The sequence below is a fragment of the Lampris incognitus genome, chromosome 1 (assembly GCF_029633865.1).
Source record: "Lampris incognitus isolate fLamInc1 chromosome 1, fLamInc1.hap2, whole genome shotgun sequence".
Classification (NCBI taxonomy): Eukaryota; Metazoa; Chordata; class Actinopteri; order Lampriformes; family Lampridae; genus Lampris; species Lampris incognitus.
Window position 1 is genome coordinate 98,857,660 of NC_079211.1, and position 22,690 is coordinate 98,880,349.

At 45.3% G+C, this 22,690-nt stretch overlaps 1 protein-coding gene across 1 annotated transcript; it reads left to right on the forward strand.

The window, feature by feature from the left end:
* The first annotated feature begins 4,867 nt into the window (after positions 1 to 4,867).
* Positions 4,868 to 14,186, forward strand: ubox5 (U-box domain containing 5). Its single transcript, XM_056288573.1, has 7 exons — positions 4,868 to 5,024; positions 5,721 to 5,784; positions 8,031 to 8,132; positions 8,304 to 9,106; positions 10,494 to 11,152; positions 11,367 to 11,537; positions 12,479 to 14,186. The coding sequence occupies exons 1-7, from the start codon at positions 4,960 to 4,962 to the stop codon at positions 12,697 to 12,699; spliced, it is 2,085 nt and encodes a 694-aa protein (XP_056144548.1). The 5' UTR covers positions 4,868 to 4,959; the 3' UTR covers positions 12,700 to 14,186.
* The last annotated feature ends 8,504 nt before the right edge of the window (positions 14,187 to 22,690 follow it).

The window sequence follows — 22,690 nt, forward strand, 5'->3', positions numbered from 1 at the left end:
CCTTACCATGCACCCTCGTTACAATCGAACGAAACCAACTTTTTTTAAAAACGTCTGACCATGCTGAACATGTTAACAAATGTTAACATTGAACATTTTGGGTTGCATTTCATGTTTCAGGTACTCAATGCATTTCAATGTATTTCCCTCCATTGGAAATGCATTACAATTACAGGAACATGACTCTCCATGAGCAAGGGGAAAGTGTGACATCTGTTTTTGCAAGTTTAATCATATCTAGTGATAAATGTATGGTTTTAGTGGTATTATTGGCTTTCTCTAAATAATAAAGGCCAAAATGTAAAGTCTTTCTACTCGATTTACAAGCCAAATCAAGTAGAAAGACTTTAAATTTTGGTCTCTACTATCATGGAAAGCCAATAATACCACTGAAACCATACATTTTCCAAAAGCTTGTGTCCTCTACATGTGATTAAACATGCAGAGACAGTTGTCACCCCTTCCCCTTGCTCGTGGAGAGCCAATGGAGGGAAATACATTGAAATGCATTGAGTACTTGAAACATGACGTGCAACCCAAAATTTTCAATGTTAACATTTGTTAACATGTTCAGCATGGTCAGACCTTTCAAAAAAAGTTGGTTTCGTTCGATTGTAAGGAGGGTGCACGACTGCACGGTAAGGCCTCGTAGCTCCCCGCCTACTAGGCAGACCCAGAAAAGATTGTTTTGACTCCTTCATATCGACGACAAGGGATTAGATCACTAGTAGGCGATTGTTGCTCTGTGTGCATGTAAGCAGCTATGATGATTACACATGCATTGATATGTCTCCTTCCTCTGTATCATAATATTGGTAGGCTATAGAAACACATTGGCTTTTGATGTTGATTTGAAATCTCAATTTTAGCATTCAAATCCAAATCATTGATTTTGTTGGGAAGGGTGCAGCATTGTAATGCCCTCTGGATTGTGGCATATTGTGCTTAATACAATGTAATAGACAAAATGTGATGACTAAAGAAATAGAAAACTTTTATTTATCAAAGTTTTAATTTCAGTGTGTTTAATAAGCACCACATTGATTCCTCTACTGATAATACCCTTTTTTTTTTCACAGAGGAAACATCCATCGAAACAGTTGGCTTTTAGCCGAGCAAAGCCAGGGAAGCGAACCCACCAAGCAGATCCACCAAGTCCAAGCAAGCAAACAAATATAAAAGATGCCATGACAGTGGGAGACAACCGCCATGTGCCACAAGGCAAGATCGACAAGATCATCATTAGGCTAATATGGGAGGGCCTTCATACATTTAGTTTGGTTGAACAACCTGCGTTCAAAGAACTTTTGACAACGCTAAATCCACAATGCAAGGTCATTTCCAGGCCCACTGTCCGGACAAGATTAGAGGCATCTGCCATTCAGATGAAGAAGAATGTCATGTCCCATCTCAGTAAAGTGAGCTACGTTGCCACCACTACAGATTGTTGGACTGCACACCAGCAAAGTTTTATTGGGGTGACGGGTCATTGTGTGGATGAAGAAACCTTTGAGAGGAGATCAGCTGCGCTTGCATGTAAGAGGTTAAGAGAGTCCCACACCTTTGATGTCCTTGCAGAGGCACTTGACGACATACACTGTCAGTATAGAATTAGGGGCAAAGTGGTGAGAACCACAACAGATAGTGGCTCAAACTTCATTAAAGCTTTTAGTGTCTTTGGAGAACAGAGCCAGTCTGAGGATGCAGAATCAGATGCTGAGTCGGACAGAGATTCAATTGATGATGAGCCCACAGCCAACTACCTGGACACATTCAGCATCCTGGAGCAAGATAATGGCCTGGAGTACCAACTTCCTACACACCAAAGGTGTGCATGCCATCTTCTCAACTTAGTTGCCACAACAGATGCTGAGATAGCAGAAAAGAAGATGGACACATACAAGAGACTATCACGTGCAGCCTTTGGGAAATGTCAAGCCATGTGGAACAATACGGGTCGTTCATACATGGCAGCAGAAGTTGTGGAAGATCATTGCCGACTCCAGCTCATCCGACCAAATCAAACGCGGTGGAATTCAACATTCATGGCTGTGGAGAGAATCATACGGATCATAAAGAGAAAGGGGAGGATGCAATCAGGAATATTTGTGAAGAATTCAAATTGAAAACATAAGTTTTAATTTGCATTTCAACAGTATGAAAGTGTGAATGTGTGTTTACATACTTGAAACTTAACTTTTCCTGCTTGATTTCCTAACAATTGTTTGTATTCTATTTATGCCAGGCTGACTCAAGCAGAAATTGCTTTCCTGACTGATTACTGCTCAGTGATGAAACCTCTGGTAAAGGCCTTGAACATACTTCAGGCAGAGACCAACACACACTTAGGGTGGCTTCTTCCAGTGATATGTCAGCTACAAGGAAAACTCAAAAGGCAAGAGACCTCATCCAAGATGTGTCTACTACTCATCAAAGCCATTCAGGATGGTGTCCAAAAGCGTTTTGGTGAGATGATGATGGACCCAGAACTGATTGCGGCAGCAATACTTCTACCGAAGTTCAAGACCACCTGGACAGAGAGGCCTGATGTCATAGAAACAGGTATGATTGCATCTTATAATAAACTGCTTTTCAACAGTTTATTGGAGATCTACTTTGTTTTATACTCAATACAATGCGGTCAGTGCTATAAGGCATTATGCATTATGGTGCACTCTTGATAAATTAATCAAGTCTTAATTGTCAGAAATGTGTTGTTTGTCACTCGACAGGTCTGGCTTATGTCAGACAACACCTTGACCAGATGGCAGAGGTGGAAGTGGAGCAAGTTGGACAACATTCCTCAGATGAAGATGATTTCTTCTCCTCAATAAAGTCCAGAAGGTCAGAAGGTACAGGGGAGTTGGAAGGGTACCTAGCCTGTATCCCAAACGATATGGATCTGCTAAACTCCTTTCCAAATTTAAAAAAACTCTCTCTGAAACTCAACACTGGCCTGCCTGCTTCAGCTGCCTGCGAGCGGCTTTTCAGTTGTGCTGGATTACTGTTCACTGCAAAGCGAGCAAGGATGAGCTCAACTAACTTTGAAAATCAGCTGCTGCTGCTTAAACTGAACAAGAAGTTTGTAGACTAGGTTATAGGTGATTTAGGGTGTCACAAAACTAGTGGCCTTGATTTGCAATATTCCTCTCTGGAATATTGCTGCTCTTTTATGTTAGTTCCTTTAATTTTGTAACACTTGTGAGCATCATCATGTGGACATTACTTTGTAATTTGTACCTCTCTGAGAGAGAGAGACAGAGAGAGAAAGTAGGCGTGTACAAGCCTGTTTAATGTTTTTACCACTAAATGGATGAGCTCAATTAACTTTGAAAATCAGCAGCTGCTTAAACTGAACAAGAAGTTTGTAGACTCGGTTACAGGTGATTCAGGGTGTCACAAAACTAGCGGCCTTGATTTGCAGTATAACAGCTGTTGCTGTTGACATGTATGTTGTTGTAATTACACTTACATTTGTGTAGGTATTCTTTGTTGTTATCGCACTTACACACACATGCCCTCTATAGCGCTCTTGCAGCTGTGGAGATGGCATTAACACATTCTCATTCTCTGACGGTTAACACACACACACACACACACACACACACACACACACACACACACACACACACACACACACACACACACACACACACACACACACACACAAGCATGTCTCCTCTGGAATATTGCTGCTCCTTTACGTCAGTTTGACTTTGTAGCAACACTTATGAGTGTCATCATGTGGGCATTACTTTGTACTTTTTACCTGTGTGTGTGAGAGAGAGGGTGAGAGGGAGAGAGAGGGACAGTGTGTGCGTGTGAGAGAGAGAGTGAGAGAGAGAAAACGTGAGAGTAAGCATGTTTAATGTTGTACCACTAAATGGATGAGCTCAACTAACTTTAAGATGCTACTTAAACTGAACAAGAAGTTCAGTTGTTGTGAAGTTGTTGTTATTGCGCTTACATTTGTTACACTTGTTCTTAATTAAAAACAAAATAGTTATGGATTTCTGACCCCTTGTCCTATATTTACTACCCTCACACCCCACACAAAGAAAGTAACTAAGTAACTTTTACTTAAAGTACATTTCAAATGAACTACTTTTTACTTTTACTTGAGTACATTTTCAGATGAGTACTTTTACTTCTACTTGAGTAATATTTCATCAAAGTATTGGTACTTTTACTTGAGTACAATATTTTTGTACTTTTTCCACCTCTGGTAATAGCTGGGACATTCAGGGTAGAAGAATTGGTATGTGTGGATAGGTCATTTGAAATTATGTTGCAAGCTGGTACAAAACATGTCTCACTGCTATTTGTGTCCGTATCAGGCTTCCACAGGCCTATGTATGAATGAAACTTTTTCTACGGTAACTCTCATCTGACCCCTCTCTTCGAACGGGACCTGTACCACCACTTAGTGAATTACTCAAATGCTTTCACTGAACATTAAGAGGCTTTGGGGGCAGCAGGATTACATAGGGACGATGGAAACCATCCTTCAGCTAGAGGGTCTCCACATTCAGGCGCCTGTGAAAGCGCGCATGCTCCGTATGAAGTGAGTAAAATATTATCCCCGCCCCCTCTCTGCCGCAACCTAGCGGATAACCTCATCACTCTAAAAATCCCTGTGTAGGAGAGTTTACGCAAGACAAAACACAATAAAGTTCCATTCATATTAACATTTACAAGTACCTAGATGTGTGTATTGGATAAATTAAGTGGCGGGATGCATAGAACTGCCTATGGCGTAGTAGGCAGTAGAAGTGTGCGACACTACCCACCTTTTTATGAATGACTTGAGAGAAGATTGTCCCTTCTCGCTTGCCCTATTCGTAGACGGAAACCGCCTCGGCGACGAGCTGCGGGGTTCCTCATTTTCAATAGTGTGCAGCAGCGCTTGAAAGACACGTACCAGCGTGTACGTTTGAAAAATTAACAGTTTTGACATTCATGCCTTTGAGAAAAGCCCTACCAGGTCCTTCAAAGCCGAGTCAAGCTGTTACCAACCAAGCAACGTAAGCTTGTTAGCTGCGTCGCTAATGCTAGCAAAGCCTCGGCACCCAGCTGCTACCGCTAACTAGCGTCGTACGTATGTATGTATGTGTGTTAGTGTCAATGTCTGTATTCGACAATACTTCAGGAGTTACGGTAATACAATACCAGCGTTGCCTGGCACAAACCGAATATAATCGTCCCTCGAAGAAAAAGCATTGTTGCAGCTGGACCTTCAGAAACAAAGTAGCAGGTGATAACAACATATGACGTCAGCACCTTGAATTATGTAAATGATAGTGAACAGAACACCGACGTCAAATGTGCCTCAGTGTCACTTATGACATATGGGTGAACGTTAAAAACGTCTGTTGTGTCGATTTGACAGCTCGTCTTGGCGAGTTGCTTCATTCTATTCTAAGGCGTCCTGTGTAGTGTGACCTAATGAGCTAGTCCCCTTGACCCAACGTTGTGTGAATCGGCGATATTGTGTGAATAAGGGATAACCCAGCCAATCCTAACAGGGTTCCCTTCCTATGAGGTCAAAGTTCTTGTGAATTGACAACAGCTTAAAGAAAATATGTCCTTATTCTAATTTCGAGTTGGGTTGTGCCACTATGAGTAATTTTAAGCAATTGTATTTATAGAGCATTCTATTAAACCTTGACCTGCAGGATGAAAACTGATCTTCTTTATTCTTGTTTTTTGTTCATTTAAAGGTTGAGGACTATGGTTGTGAATCTCTGCCTGCCACATTTTCAGACCACAGTGCATTGCAACAAGGTACAACATATTGCATGAAGCGCTTACATAACCAGCCCGAAAAGAAGTTCATCGTGAATGCTAGCGTGTCCTTTTATATGTTCACAATGAATTCGTAGAAAGTTCACATTCATCTCTGGGCGGCCCTGTGCTGTGCTATCTGTTGGAAGGTAACAGCACTCCAATCTGGTGTTACACTGAATAAGACTTAAAGGAATAGATTTGGTTTTTTGACACAAGGTGGTATGAGTTACTGACAAGTAAGTATATTGATGCATGAACGTTAGCCTGGTCACTGTCTCCTGTGTTAAGAGATCTGGGACCTTGTCAGAATAGTTGACTAGTCAATTAGTTGCACAACAGGCGACTAGTCGACTACTGTGTCAACTTTTTTTTTATTGGTTTCTGGGTGGATCTGAATAGGTTTTCTAAATACCTCACATGACGGTGATTAAATAGATGCCAAATGTAGAGTAGTCCTACTTCAGTGTGGCAACATCACAAGCTCCTGTCGGAACCCAGTTCCATGCAGTGCCTAACGTTTGTCAGGGACTAAACTCTAGTAAGTAATATCAAGTCGAACAACTATCCAAACCATGTCCACTTTTTTGTGGAAGTCCAACTTATCTTGATTACAGCCGGCGGGGTAGTGACGGTTTGCGCTTGGCCAGTGAGTCCATACCATCCATATATGTGCTGGGGGAGGCAGTTCTCATTGAAATGAATGGGTTGCCATGTTTCAGTCCATCATCCAGAGATGAATTGATCCATGGTTTCGAATCTTTGGAGCACAATCAAGCTGCCATCTAGTGAGCAGAAAATCACTTAATGCAGGTGTGAAACACCCACAAAATAAGAATACTTACCAAGGGGGCTTGTGGTATTCATTCAAATTGAATGAATACCACACCATCAACCACACTGTCATCACAGAGCCTGTTGGCTCCTTTGATGACTGTTTAGGGCATTGTACACTTTATTTTTTTATTTATTCATTCAGAACAGGCACAGAGAGTATTGTTAGAAAAAGGAGGAATCTCAGCATGTAGACATGAAGTAGAGGTGGTTAGAGGCTGGGGACAAGTGCATGACAATAAAGGAGTAAAGGCCCAAGGTAATGTGTGGGAGACTGAATCACAACTGACCTTGCTATGTTCCTCTTGTTCAGTTTAATAATCACATATTGGCTGTTTTTTTCTGGCCCCAGTGACAGAATGACATTCTTCCAATCTTTCGTGATTTTCTTTTTGTCAATAGCAGCATGTTTTTTTATAATCCTTGTCCGTCTCGACCACTTCTCATTTTTCTCTTGACCTCGCTTCCACCAAAGTTAAATTCTGCACCATTCTCCTATCCTTCAGTGATGTTTTATGACATTTTTTCTGTTGTACAGTATAAAATGTATCTGATATTTTTATTTGAATTTGATGCTTGCATCTGATCTTTTGGTAGCATTTCATATTTAGAATGGAAAATATGATATTGTGGTTGAGTTGTAACCAAAGTCAATATTTTGATATTGTGATAACAGTTTAAATGTTACATAATTTCTCAAACTTCTACTTTTTCACTGTAGTACTTAAAGTACAATTCCTGTTTTTTATAACTTGGGTTTTAAGTTTTTGCCAATGTGCTTATCAGATATTATTTTATTCACTGGCTTCGTTTTGGACACAGGATCATCACTGGACTACAGCTTTACAACCGTCTTATAGGGCAACAGAATACAACCCTTAAACTTGTACTTTAAACAACAACAACATTTTTTTTAAAAATAGTGCTTCAATTAGACTTTGTACTTGATTTCCCATTGCCTATGACTTCTCAGTTTTGTTGGCTGGGTGGTTTATCGATGGTCACTACGGCATACTCAAAGCTAGATGGTCATCCCTGCAAATTGAACCAGGATGTAGCTCAGCAGTGCGATTGATCATTGATAATATCAGAAATTTTTAGTAAGAATCTTTAACTTTTAGTTTTGTTTTCTCTTCCAAATACGTGGTTTATATAATTGGGTTAAACTGGACTTGTTGAAACATATCTGACGGTCATATAGGCCTGAAAGACACTGTTGTAAAGCTGTGTCCACCAGTGGTCCAAAGTCCAAGATCTCCAAAATGAAGTCGGTGAGTAAAATTATATCATAACCGCTATGCATGATGGCAAAACCTGCGAAATAAGACCTAGGTTGTAAATAAATGGAATTATCCTTTAAATTACTTTTATTTTCTGTTTTTAAACACACTATTTTCTCACTTCTCATGCAGTTGTGTGCAGATGGGTATGATGTCACTAACCTTTTGTCAGCTGACCCTGCTGCCCGGAGGCGAGGCTTCAAGTTGGAGTACTTCTTGCGTCCACCAGTACAGGTAAGATGATGTTGTCTGTTGTACTTAAGTAGAGGTACATTTCAAACACATTTTACACTACATTAACAGAAGTACGGTAAAGTGGATCTATTGTCACAGCAATGTTCTATGTAAGTTGCAGGACATTTTCCATATCGTTGATGTGTGTTAATTGTCCTACTTTTCTCCCAGGTGACACTAAAATTTGGCTTCCAGGTGGAGTTGTGCAGGGTAGAAGTGGAGCTATGGCCGTGGGGCATGGACCGAGGACAAGCCTGCAAGAGGCTGGAGATCAGCACCAGCTCAGATCCTCTACCTACCCAGACTCGCAGCCTAGCAGGAACACAGGACCATGGACAGAATCAACATAACAGCTTTATAAAAAGTCAGAGTAAGGAACAGCCAGGGAATACATGGCCTCAGGAAGAACAACAGCAACCTCTCTGTCAATCGGGGCAGTCTAATAATAACCTATGGAGCCTTCAAGCCCAACAGTGGGGTGAGGAGGCTCAAGATGGACTTCAGAAAAGGGGCCATCCTACTGGGTGGAAGAGGACCCATCAAGAGGCCGGGTCAAACAGTAAAACCAGTCAGGCAGAGCCACAGTTCAAACTGGTAGGCCGCTGTGAACTGAGGGAGGAAACCCTGGTTTGCTTCTCCCATCCGCATTTTCGCCCCCGGCCCCCATTCCCATCTCTTCCTCCACCACAGCCTACAGAGTGTCGGCAGGAGGCGCTGTGGAGCAGGGGTTTTGTCTCGCTAGGCTCTGTGACACAGCTTCGTGTGACAGTGCCCTTTGGCGGCGCCGCATCTGCCCTGGGGCTCAAGACCTTAGTGGTGTGGGGACAGCCAGCACCATGCTGCCCTGCTGACGAGGTGGAGAGAGTAAGGAAAGCCCATGTGGCCAGTCAAAAAAGACTTCCACAGCCAGCACTTTTTGCCCCGCTCAGTATTCAACCAACACAGCCACTACTGTCTCCAGGAATTATTCCTAGGTTGGTATTCTTTTGATGCTCTTTGTCCTACAATCATTTCTAATTTCCATGCTTACGTTTTGTGTATATTTTCTATTTCACTGTGGGGAAAGTCCACACCTTGTGCTTTTGACATTGGGACATTCATGTCTGGCTCTTAACTTGTGTGACTTCTTTGCCTCTGTGCTTCTTTCTCTTAACTTAAGGCAGGAACACTATAGATTTAAAGGCCAACTGCAACCCTGATTTGGCCATGACGATTTTCAAGATCATGGAGAGTCTGCACAAGTCGATGCAAAATAGGGCAGATTGCCAAGGACAGTCAGCACACGGCAAGTCTTTTTCCAGTCGGTTAAGACTTTTATTTATTTTTCATCTAATCTTTATTAAATCAGCGAAGTCCCATTGAAACAAGCAGTCTCATTTTCAAGAGTCTTGACCAAGACAAATTTGAAATTTTTAAAGAAATTTTTTCATTTAAAAAAAAAAATTGTTAAACTGGGCGCAGTGGTTAGCGCAGTCACCTCACAGCAAGGAGCTCCTGGGTTCAAGCCCCGGGGTAGTCCAACCTTTGGGGTCATCCCGGGTCGTCCTCTGTGTGGAGTTTGCATGTTCTCCCCATGTCTGTGTGGGTTTCCTCCAGGTGCTCCGGTTTCCTCCCACAGTCCAAAGACAGGTAGGTCACATGAATCGGGCGTACTAAATAGTCCCTAGGTGTGTGTGTGTGTGTGTGTGTGTGTGTGTGTGTGTGTGTGTGTGTGTGTGTGTGTGCGCGCACCCTGTGATGGACTGGCAGCCTATCCAGTGTCTCCCCGCCTGCCGCCCAGTGACTGCTGGAATAGGCTCCAGCATCCCAGCAACCCTGTGTAGGATGAGCGATTTGGATAATGAAATGGAATGGAATTGTTAAGCTGGGAACTTACAAGAAGAAATTTCAAGTGTTAACCTACTGGGAAATGCCTGGGCATCAGAGTTATAAGAGTAACTAAACCCTAGTCAATTTTAGTGACAGATGACATCTACAGCTTAAAAACCCATCTAAAAGTTAGATTTCCCCAAGGTACTTTCTAATTTTCCTTGAACTCTTGACACTTTCAAGTGAGGTCAAGGAAAAGTGAGATGGAAAGGAGAAAGGCTGCATTTTTGAATGAATTTGATTTGTAGCTGGTCAAAGGGGACTGGTTTGAATCCTACACCCCTGCATGCTACACGATAACATTTGCTGACTGTCCTTGATGACCTGCCCTATTTTGAAGACACTGGTACAGATTCTCCATGATCTTGAAAATCAGTCATCATGGTGAAATCAGGGTTATAATCATCATTTAAATCATGTAGTGTGTTCCCAGTTTAACAGGCAATGCATTAAATTTCCTTGACTTGATTGTACAATTTCTTCTCACTTTAGCTCAAGCTCTTCCATGGTCCCAGAGGAGTTCCTCGACCCCATAACCCAGGAGGTAATGACACTGCCTATGCTCTTGCCCAGTGGTGTTTCAGTGGACAACGCAACCTTGGAGGAGTACGAGAGGAGGGAAGCCACATGGGGTCGACCCCCCAATGACCCCTTCACTGGGGTCCCCTTCACTGCAGGCTCCAAGCCTCTGCCCAACCCAATCCTGAAAAGCCGGATTGACCGCATCCTCCTGCAGAGGGGAGTAGGGTCAAGGGAAGGGACGTTAGGGAGACAGGCAGAGGGAGAGAAGCCCCACCCATCCAGGCTCTTGGCACCTAAGATAGACGGAGGGCACCACACCTCCCCATGTCTCGACGAAACAGTCGACCGTACCATCCCATATTATGTTGGTACAAGGAACACAAACAGGAATATAAAGATCAAAGAGACTGGATCAGGAAATCAAGTGGAAAAAGGGATGTCAAACTCCCAGCCTAAAACGTTAAGGAATACTGATGATAGAAGCTCAGACTTGGGTACACTCAAGAAACCAGATTTGAGTGACATTTTCAAAGAGTCGGTCATGCCTGTTGAAACCTCGATCAGTTCCTGTCACACTGAGAAACATCTTCCACCTCAAACCAAAAGGCCAAGAACTGATGCAATCTCCAGTGAGTAGGAGATAAGGAAATCACAAATATGTCAATCCAATGTTTTTATGTAGGTTCTGTAATTGTAAGTTACTGAAACCTAACACAAATAACTTCTGTGTGTGTGCGTGGGCGCACGTGTGTATGCATGTGTATCTCTGTCTGTGTGTCTGCCTGCCTAACTACCTGTCTCTGTAAATTTGTGTTGTGGATGTGTGTGTGTTTCTACCTGTAGTTCCCAGCAGCAGTTCTCATGAGCAGCGCTTGTCAGCCAGCCTGGACGAGGCCCTCTGCTCTGCCCTGCAGGGTCGACCCTCCTTCACTTCACACTCATCCCAGCAGACACTGGTGACCACTGACACCACCAACTACCGCCAGATGACAGAAGCGCCAGGGACACCAGCAGGTAGGACGCATTGGGAAATCAGTCCGTAATGCAGGGATGACATTTGCAGGCAATAAAGCAAATAACAAGGAAGTCAAATATGAAGTTTTAAACTCCTTTTTTTTTTTGCCTATGCCTTTAAATGCACACACACACAAGAGCCGCCTATGATTGTCATCAGTCAGACTAACAGACCAGGTGCATTCTATAGTAGAGACCCACTGTTACCAAATTACATATTTTTAATCTTTTTGTTATTTTCCTTGTGTACTTGTAGATTGCAGTGTACCTATGATTTTATGACCAGACATTGGTTTTATGTTCAGGGATATCTACGCGAGCCACCTACCTTGTCAAACTTCATGTATATATAAACTTACTTGATTAAGAAAATTATTCTTATTCTGATTCTAGTTGGGCTGATTCACCAACAACTCAAACTTTAACCAAAGTATTCTTAACCACAGTTTATTTGTAAAGTTAAATGAAAATCTCAAAGCTTTGCACACAATCAGCTCTTTACTTTTCTCTTCTCCTTTCTGGTACCTTTTTCTGTTCTAATAAAAGAAATAGAAATGTTCCAAACTCTATTATTCACCAGTAATGCAATCAGATCGATTCTAAGGGAGTCAAAACAGCTTTGCACAAAGGGACAGTATACTCTGTGAATATCTATAAATTCAGATTTTTAGAGGTTGAGAGAAAATTTCACTGGATAGAAAAACTGAGTTTTGTCCTTTGCTGAACTCCAGTAACTATTCATTGGGAAGTGACAATTCAAGATGCAAGAATATAAAAGTATTGGCGGGCAACTTCATAGACCACTGGATGTGCCCACATCCCAGTTTGACAACCCGCCTCAGACTAATCGATATAAACTGTAAAAGCAGTATGTTGTTGCCAGATGTTACATGAAGGAATGAGTCCTTGGTAAATTTGTCCCTCACACCTCTCTTTTCCAGATGGGAATACATGTTCTGCATGTTCCTGTTCCCTCTCGGTATACTCCACACCAACATCATCTGTCTACCGCCTACGCTGTGGTCACTTACTATGTCGTCCCTGCTTGCACAGGAGGACCCAACCAATACACTCTGTCCATAATGCTACACCCAATCACATCATGTGTCCTACCTGCCAAAGCCCTGCTCCCTGCAGTGATATCATACGTGTGCATCACTGACAGATCGCACATAGGTTAGATTTTGTAAGGACAAATACACACACTGCTGCTCAGTTTTGACCTTGTCAACCTCAAAGTAAATTAATAACCATTTACGGCTGGAGAGTGACAATTCCAACATATAAGAATGTAAGAGCGTTCATTTGTGGACAACTAACCTTCTGTCCTGAGTTTTTCATTAGTTAACTCAGCCCCTCTAACATGTCTCCACAGATGAGGGATATTGACACTTCCTTGATGAGGACAAAATCTATTACCCATCATTTTTGCTAACCCATGCCATTTCTCTAGATCATTGTTACATTATTTGTGGTAAAGCCCATCCTTGTCATATTCTTCAGCTCCATTTCTATTTTTCTCCCCAATTGTACCCATCCAATTACCCCAGTCTTCTGAGCCACCCCGATCTCCGCTCCACTGCCTCTGCCAATACAGGGAGGGCTGCAGACTACCACATGCTTCTTCCGATACATTTGGAGTCATCAGCTTCTTTTCACCTGACAGTGAGGAGTTTCTCCAGGGGGACAGAGCGCATGGGAGGATCACACTATCCCCCCCCCCCCCAACAGTCCCCCTCCAACAGTCCCCCTGACTGACCAGAAGAGGCACTAGTGCAGCAACCAGGACACATACCCACATCCGGCTTCCCACGCACAGACAAAGCCAATTGTGTCTGTAGGGACGCCCGACCAAGCCGGAGGTAACACAGGGATTCGAACCAGGATCCCTGTGTTGGTAGGCAATGGAATAGACTGCTACGCTACCTGGATGCCCCTCCATTTCTGTTTCTATTCTACTATAGCGCTCACCTGTCCCTTTTTGTTACCTTCCACTTCTCTCTTATTTTGGTATAGGATTTATATGATTTGGTATGTGATTATAAGATTTATGGTATGTGGTATGTTCAAGAATGCTCTTCCAAGATTTTGCTCGGCCAAGGAAATGTTAAAGCAGGTAACAGGAGCCACTGTTTGAAATGGCAGCAGATGGAGAAGGAACATGAAGAAAATACCTTTAAAAAGTATAAGAACATGAAAGAAAGTCTGTACTCACTTCCTTGCCAAGCTGTCTCCCTCCCCTGGCTATCTCTCGGGGAAAATGTAAGTGTGGTCGTAGCCTTGGGTCCTCCAGCCTTCATATGTTAAGAATGCTCAAAGAGATGTTGCAAGGATATGTATCAAACCAGGACAGGTGGAAATGGAGGGAACCAAGGCTGTGTGGCCACTATTGAGGAAGACAAACGGTTGGGGCCATGCTCATCTGACCTCATGCAGCCTTTGTGTTAAATTCTCTAATCATATAGGCCCTGTTCTCCCTCCCCTCCCTCAATCCTACTCTAGTCTTACATGCAAGAGATCTTTGCAGCCTTTAAAAGGTAGTGAAAGGCAGCCAATGCCATGATAGGCTGTAATACGGTATAGATTGGGAGGCATTAAGGTTTTTTTTTCTATGAATGTGTGAATTTGTAAAGTTCAATAAAGTCCAAATCACAGCACTGACCACTTCTGTCTTTCCTGTCTTGGTTTTTGCCATTGTAATCCGTTTCCCCCCCCCCCCCCACTAATTTTCCTTGTTTTTTTTTTCGAGGGAAAATATATATCATGTTTTTCCACAGAGGGAACACATCTCCTCCGAGGGTCCTGACCCTTCCGCTCATTTCTACCTTTAGCTCGCCACAGCCTTTTCCCGTTTTCTATTTCATTGTTTATTCAAACTGGTAAACAACATCGAAAACAGGGAAACAGACATTTATTGGTGTTCAACCTCTAAACAGCGTAACCGAGGTCGTGATCCTGTATCCGTTTCGTGAAACCAAAGGCGGAAAATGGTTTATACGTGCATTAACAAAGATCCTTGTTTGGAGCAATGGAGTTGAATGAACTCAGACGGGGTGAATGCTTTCTCAGATATAAGAAAAATGAAGTATTTGAATACCAGTTGTCTGAAGTAAAGCACAGCTCAGTAATATTCACAGACTACTGTGGTAAGCGTTGGAATGGCCTTGTGTTGGCACTTGAACTCCTTGCAACTGGTTATTTTAAATGATGGCGATGTAGGTGCAGAAGATTTTACCAGTTTCATTCACTGAAAGTTACTCTACAGTGAAATCACACCCGTCCGGGTAGCGTGGCGGTCTATTCCGTTGCCTACCAACACGGAGATCACGGTTCGAGTCCCCGCGTTACCTCCGGCTTGGTCAGGCGTCCCTACAGACACAATTGACCTTGTCTTTGGGTGGGAAGCCGGGAGTGGGTATGTGTCCTGGTCACTGCACTAGCGCCTCCTCTGGTTGGTCGGGGCTTCTGTTTGGGGGGGGGGGATAGCGTGATCCTCCCACGCGCTACATCGCCCTGGCGAAACTCCTCACTTTCAGGTGAAAAGAAGCAGCTGGTGACTCCACATGTATTGGAGGAGACGTGGTCATCTGCAGGCCTCCCCGGATTGGCAGAGGGGGTGGAGCAGCGACCGGGACAAAAATCCCAAAAAAATAAAAAAATCGCACCCACTTAATGCTACAATATGTAAATTGTCCGCCCTTAACCTTAAATTCATTCATCTTTCTTTCAATACCACCCATCTAAGTGAAGTGGATGTGATATTAGTCAAGGTATTTATTTCAAGAGATGTAATATTTATTAAGTTTAGAAATCACGTCAGGACACAGCGCTGTCGCTCGACACAACCTCTCCGTGGCATTCTTTATTTAGACTGACACAGCATCAAAGGCAGACCCGATCAAACAACCCAGAGCCCGCAGGCATCACCAATCGATCCCAGCACAATAGAACAGCACCAAATCAAATGCAGCACTGTCGATGTGTGCATACATAACATTTCCCCCCCCCCGGCAGGATTTCAAACATGAAAGGTTGACACAATGTCCTCTAGGTGGCCAGGGCGTAAACGTGTGCGAACAGGTCGCGGGGCGGCCTGAGGCTGGGCAGGCCGAGGTGGGGAGGGAGAAGGCAGGGGAAGCTGAGGCCCAGAAATGTCTGGGGCCCGTGTAGGAGCTGCATGAAGCCCCGGGGCGTCTCGCCATGCTGAGGGAATGGCTATGGTTGTGTCACCAGCTGTGTGTGGCGGAGCTGACACCTTCCGTAGACGACTGGAGTGCCACCGAGTGCCATCGCTGAGGAGGTAAGTGGCTGGGCCCAGCTGACGGGTGACTTGGAGAGGAGAGGACCAGTATGAAGCCATTTTATTGTCCCTGTGGGGCCTGCGGACCCTGACCCAGTCTGACACATTGATGTCTGGCACCCTGGTTCGTTTTGACTGGTCAAACCGTTGCTTCATCCGCGTCTGCTGACGAGTGACTGAGGCTCTGACCCCAGAGGGAGGTGCCTGAGGTGTGGAGGGGCGGAGCCTGTCAAGGGGCATGCACAGTTCCCGGCCTAGCATGAGAGAGGCTGGGGAGACGCCTGTGGTCGAGTGCTGTGTGGCCCGATAGTGTAGCAGAGTGTGACGGATGGCCTGCGTGAAAGAGCACCCTTGGGCCATGTGTGCTCTGAGGCCGTTCTTCACTGACTGGTGAAAACGTTCAACGCCGCCATTGGCCTGGGGGTGGTAGTACGCAGTGCGTATATGACGGATGCCCTTGCTTTCGAGATAAGCAGTGAACTCAGCAGAGACCAGCTGAGGGCCGTTGTCAGTGGTGATGGCCTTTGGGAGGCCCCAGCGAGAGAAAAGAGAGTCCAGGAAGTAGATGATGATCTGTGAGGTCACAGTGCCGGAAGTGGTGAGTTCAGGCCATTTTGAGTGTAGATCGTAGGCGACCACCATGAAGCGTTGGTGGGGAACTCCATGGATCTCACCACAAATGTCCAACTGCAGGTGTTCCCAGGGCTGAGAGGGCCAGGTGAGAGGTTGCAGGGGTGGGGGAGCCTGGTGGCCAGTCTTGCCACTCACAAGGCAGGCAGAACAGTCCTTCACCAGAGCCTCAATATCTCTGTCTATCCCCGGCCACCACACCAGGTCTCAGCAGCGCTGTTTCAGTTTCACAATGCCCAGGTGGCCTTCATGCGCCGTATTCAAAACATGCGCACGGAGAGCAGCTGGGACCACTGTGCAAAACCCACGTGCCACGCAGGTGTCGTTCCAGCAGAAGAGCTCCTGTCTGACTCGGGCGAACGCAGCCAGCTCCTCTGGGACCTTGTGAGGCCAGCCGTTCTGGATGTAGGTGCGGAGCTGGGAGAGGACAGGGTCCTGTTCGGAGGCTGCCCTCAGCTCCTGCAGAGAGACAGTGGCCTGGAGGGGTGTGTGTAGCATTTGGACAATGTCCTTTTCCACACAGTCAGTGTCCGTCTGTGGAGCTGGGGTGGAGACAGAGCGAGAGAGCAGGTCGGCGACAACATTGTCTCTGCCTGGGGTGAACTGCAGGCTGAAGTTGTACTGGCGGAGGCGGTCAGACCAGCGGTGCAGCCTCAGGGGTTTGTGGCCTGTCCCAGATGTGGACAGCAGCGCTGTCAGGGCCTGGTGATCTGTCCTGAGGGTGAAGGAGCGGCCATAGAGGTAGAGGTGCCACCTTTCACAAGCCCAGATACAGGCTAACGCCTCACGCTCACCCACGGAGTACCGCTGCTCGGTCAGGTTGAGGGCACGGGAGGCGAAGGCAATGGGCTTCTCCACACCGTTCTGGGTTTGAGACAGCACGGCCCCTATCGCTGTGGCTGATGCGTCACAGGTCACAAAGGTGGAGCTGGAGATGTTGAAGTGAGCCAACACTGGTGGTGAAGTCAGTTGAGTCTTGAGATCACGCACAGCGTCACTGCATGCCTTTGACCACACCCATGGCTCGTCCTTACGCAGCAGCTGGCGCAGGGGGGCTGTGGTCGCAGAGTACTGGGGAAGAAACCTCAGGTAGTAACTTGTCATACCCAGAAAGGAGGCGACCTGGGCGGCCGAGCTGGGCTCAGGGATGGCCTGAATGGCGTCCACGTTGGATTGTAGTGGAGTTACACCGCTCGCTGACAGCCGGAACCCCACGAAGTCGATGGCTGGCACAGAGAGGACACATTTCTCAGCATTGAGAGTTAGCTTGTGCTTGGACAGGGCTGCGAAGACCATGTTAAGGCGCTTGTCGTGGATTTCACTGGTGGGCCCGTGTACCACTATATCGTCCAGATAAATGGCCACGCCCAGTATGCCAGCCAGCACGGAGACCATGATTTTCTGGAAGCAGCTAGGGGCGGAGCTGAGACCGAAAGGCATCCTGGTGTAGCGAAACACTCCTGCATGTGTCACAAAGGCTGTGAGGTTTCGGCTGCTGGGGTGGAGGGGCACCTGTAAGTACCCCTGTCTGAGGTCGAGCTTGGAGAACACCTCAGAGCCATAGAACTGAGCAGTGAGTTCTTCTGAGGTGGGCAGTGGATACTTATCAGGGACCACTGCCTTATTTACTGCACGTAGATCGACGCAGACACGCAGGCCCCCCGACTTCTTCTTAGCCACCACGAGGTTTGAGACCCAAGGTGACGCGTCCACCGGTTCAATGATGCCAGCTTCCAGCAGTTGTTGCAGCTCGGCGGAGACCCCATCACGGAGAGCCAACGGGATGCGGCGCAGTGGTTGGATGACAGATTTCACAGCAGGGTTGAGGAGAGGTTGATGGGTGAAGGCGGAGAGGCAGCCCAGCCCCATAAACAGCGATGGCCACTTCTGCTGCCAAGGTGTGGCGACAGTCAGGATTGCTGCCCCCCTTGTGTCTAAGAGGGAGAACCCCAGAGCGGAGAACAGGTCCAGGCCCATCAGGTTGGCCCCACGGCGTGCCACATGAAAAACTGCATTAGGCACCAGCTTGGTTCCATAGCGGACAGTCAGTTGGAGAGAGCCAACCAGATCGATTTTGGAGTCACCATACCCACAGAGGACAGCTGAGGGTGCGGACAGTGGCAGTGAACCGAAAAATTGACTGTAGGTATCAACATTCAGGAGAGACACACTTGCACCGGTGTCCAACAGCAGGGGAATGCACACATCATTAATGTTGACTGTGCATGATTTGAATGACACTGGCGCAGAGCTCACCTTGTGAATGACGGCGGTTGAAGACTGGGGGTGTGGCCCTCTGACCCAGCCGGGGAAGATCGACAGACGTTGGCAAAGTGATTGTGCTTACCGCAGCTACGGCATGTCTGGCCACGGGCAGGGCAGTTCTGAGCCCTTGAAACATGAGACCGAGATCCACAGTTACCACAGGACTGTTGAGGGCGGGGCCGAGAACGCCGTCGTTGCAGTTGCAAGACGTCCCCAGTGGAGTCGGCGCCCGCCTCGCTCTGGCTGGGTTGCGTCCCGAGGGGCAGCCGTGAGTAGAGGGAGGAGTCGTTGGCAGCTTGACTGGAGGTGGCCACTTGCTGTGTATTTAGCATAGCAGCACACTCAGCTGCTACCTCAACCTGTAGTGCGATGGTAATTGCTGTGGACAGCAGCAGACCGTCTTTTTCCAGCAGGAGAGTCTCACGCACCTTTGCGTTGTTGGTGTGTTCGATTAGCTGGTCGCGAACCATCTCGTCCTGAAGCGCGCCAAACTTGCATGAGCTAGCTAGCCCTCGCAAATTAGCCACGTACTGCCGCACAGACTCACCAGGCAGTTGGTGTCGCTGACGGAATATAAATCGCCGAAGGAGGGCACTCTGTGGAGCAGCGAAATGGGTGCTCATAAGTCCCACAGCTTCGGCAAAGCTTGTGACGTTCCCCAGAGACCCGAGTACACGATGACCCTCTGCTCCCAAGCAGTGTAGCAACAGAGCCGTCTTCCTAGCCTGGCTCACGTCGTCGAGCCCTGAGGCGATGATGTAATTTTCAAAACTATGTAGCCAGCGAGTCCATGGTACCGGAGGCTCACCAGGTAATGCCAGGAAGGGGGCAGGTGGTGGGAGGGAGATATCAGCCATCCTCGTCGCCAATATTAAGTTTAGAAATCACGTCAGGACACAGCGCTGTCGCTCGACACAACCTCTCCGTGGCATTCTTTATTTAGACTGACACAGCATCAAAGGCAGACCCGATCAAACAACCCAGAGCCCGCAGGCATCACCAATCGATCCCAGCACAATAGAACAGCACCAAATCAAATGCAGCACTGTCGATGTGTGCATACATAACAATATTATCGTATTTACTGGAGCATTTGGGATGCCTTTTAGTTACATCAGCACGATTTTCATTTTATGTTTTGTTTCAAGTTTCTGACAAAGGAGTACGGACAAAAATAAAGATACCAACTTTTGTTGAACTGACTGACTGTTGAGACGTGAATGCTGTGATTCTTGTTGGAGGATTCAGTCACACTTCTCAGTCACACTTGTGTTATTCGGCTTATTGTTCCTCTCCGTCACCCCTATCCGTTAGCTACTCTCTAACATGTTAATTGGTTGTCCAGCATTTAATTAGTAAAACACACGCGTACGCATGCAACAAAACACTGTTTTTGAACAAAATAACAAAACCAGTCATTTATCTGGCCATTTGAAATGCTAATACACTTGTTGTGCCTATTTTTTAATTAGTTTAAAATTACCTCGTTAGTCATTTTTGTGCCACGCAGACAATATCGCAGAGGAGTGTGACGACTTGAATCCGTGCTGCATTTGGCCAATGGTTACAGGCCATGTAAACATTACTGTACGTTTATGAGAACATGCTCCACTTCAAATGCACCTAATCAAGATAAAAAAAAGAGGCAATTAGTTGTTTATAACTTCAATTAGTTGTTCATGTTACGCCACCTTCTGTGTGTGAACTCATGCCATCCATCATTCATCGGTTGGAATGGCTAATTCAAAAAGCCTTTGCCAAATAAGTGTGGCGCAGTCTTGAATACAGACGAGGCATCCTTTGCTGTCGGGTACATTGTTGCTTTTGTTTAAAGCAGATTTGTTAGATGGCACATATCTGATGCAGAGACATCTCTCTCTGTCTGTCTGTCTGTCTGTCTGTCTGTCTGTCTCTCTCTCTCTCTCTCTCTCTCTCAAATTTCAAATTCAAAAGGGCTCTATTGGCATGGGAAACATACGTTTACATTGCCAAAGCAAGCATGAAGAAGAACAAAATGTACTTACAAGTAGAGAGCTACTAGAATAAAGAGACGTGTAAACCGAATGCGTCACATTGTAACATTGTAGTCAAATATATAAATAAAAATAGGTAAATTTAACTTAAAAATGCAAACAGAAGAACTGTGATTTTGCTGTTAAGTGTGTGTGTGTGTGCATAACTTTGTTAAAAGAAACACTCAACAGTAGGAAAAGTGCTTAACAAATAAGGAGCAAAAATAATCCAGTGGGTCAAGTAAATGCTTTATGAGTCAGTACAAGCCTGTTTCATGCCATAAGCAATCATCAGCTGTCAATAAAGCTACTCGGGAAAGAACATACCATTCACTGCCTCGTCTTGCACATCATGTGCACAACGTCCAATGGGGAAGGGAGAGCTGCGACATTCAAAATTTCAAAAACACGTGATCGCTAACGGCCCATGGGGGGGGGGGGTTGTCTATTGGCATGATTTATTTACAAAATAGGTGCTTATATCTATGTCTGCAACTGCTGGCCAATTCATTCCTGTTATCCAATGTGGACATTTCTGGTTTGCAAATGATAAAATATTTTTCAGTGAGACATAGGTTGCACATTTTACTACTGGTTGAATATGCTTTGTTCTTTGAGAGGATTTTCCAGGTGGTTGAATAATGAATGTTTCTGTCCACCAATGACCAAATATAATGGCTTAAAGATGTTGCATTCTTTAAAAGGTTGTTTCTAAAGCTGCACAGCAACGGCACATACAAACGGTACATTGAGCCCAACAGCATGCTGCAGTATGTCCATAGAGAAAGCAACCACCCATTCTCCATCTTGAAGAACATCCCAGAAAGCATTAATAGAAGACTCTCAAAATTATCATCTAATGAGTCCATCTTCAATGAAGTTACACCTCCACGCCAAGATGCATTACAGAAGAGCAGCTACAATTTTAAGCTCAAGTACAACCCACCATTAAATACTGACAGCCAGCAAATCAACAAACGTAGCAGAAGACGAAACATCAGCTGGTGCAGCCCCCACTACAGTGACACCATGGCCACAAACATCAGTAAGCACTTTTTTGAACTTTTGGATAAGTGCTTTACCCCGGACCATCAACTGAGGAAGATATTCAATAGGAACACCATCAAAATTAGTTGCAGCTGCATGCCTAACATTGACAAATAATATCGCCCCGCAACACAAGAATCATGAACAAATCAACGACACCTTCAACACAACCGGACTCCCCCAACTGCAACTGCTGTGTGAACGACTCATGCCCCCTCGAAAGAAAAGGCCAGACGAAAGGAGGTATCTACCGAGCTACGGTGATGAGAGATGACAACGGCAACATAGAGACATACGTCGGTCTAACAGAGGGAACATCCAAAAAGAGGTTTAATGCACACGTGTAGCTTTAGACACAACCGTTTAAAGAATGCAACATCTTTAAGCCGTTATATTTGGTCATTGGCGGACAGAAACATTAATTATTCAACCACCTGGAAAATCCTCTCAAAGAACAAAGCATATTCAACCAGCAGTAAAATGTGCAACCTATGTCTAACTGAAAAATATTTTATCACTTGCAAACCAGAAATGTCCACATTGGATAACAGGAATGAATTGGCCAGCAGTTGCAGACATAGATACAAGCACCTATTTTGTAATTACAAATAAATCATGCCAATAGACAAATACCCCCCCCCATTGGACCGTTAGCGATCACGTGTTTTGGAATTGTTGAATGTTGCACCCCTTCCTTCCCCATTGGACGTTGTACACGTGATGTGCATGACGAGGAAGTAAATGGTATGTTCTTTCCCAAGTAGCTTTATTGACAACTGATGATTGCTTATTGCATGAAACAGGCTTGTACTGTCTCACTGGTGTGTGTATATGTGTGTATGTATGTATGTATGTATGTATGTGTGTGTGTGTGTGTGTGTGTGTGTGTATATATATAT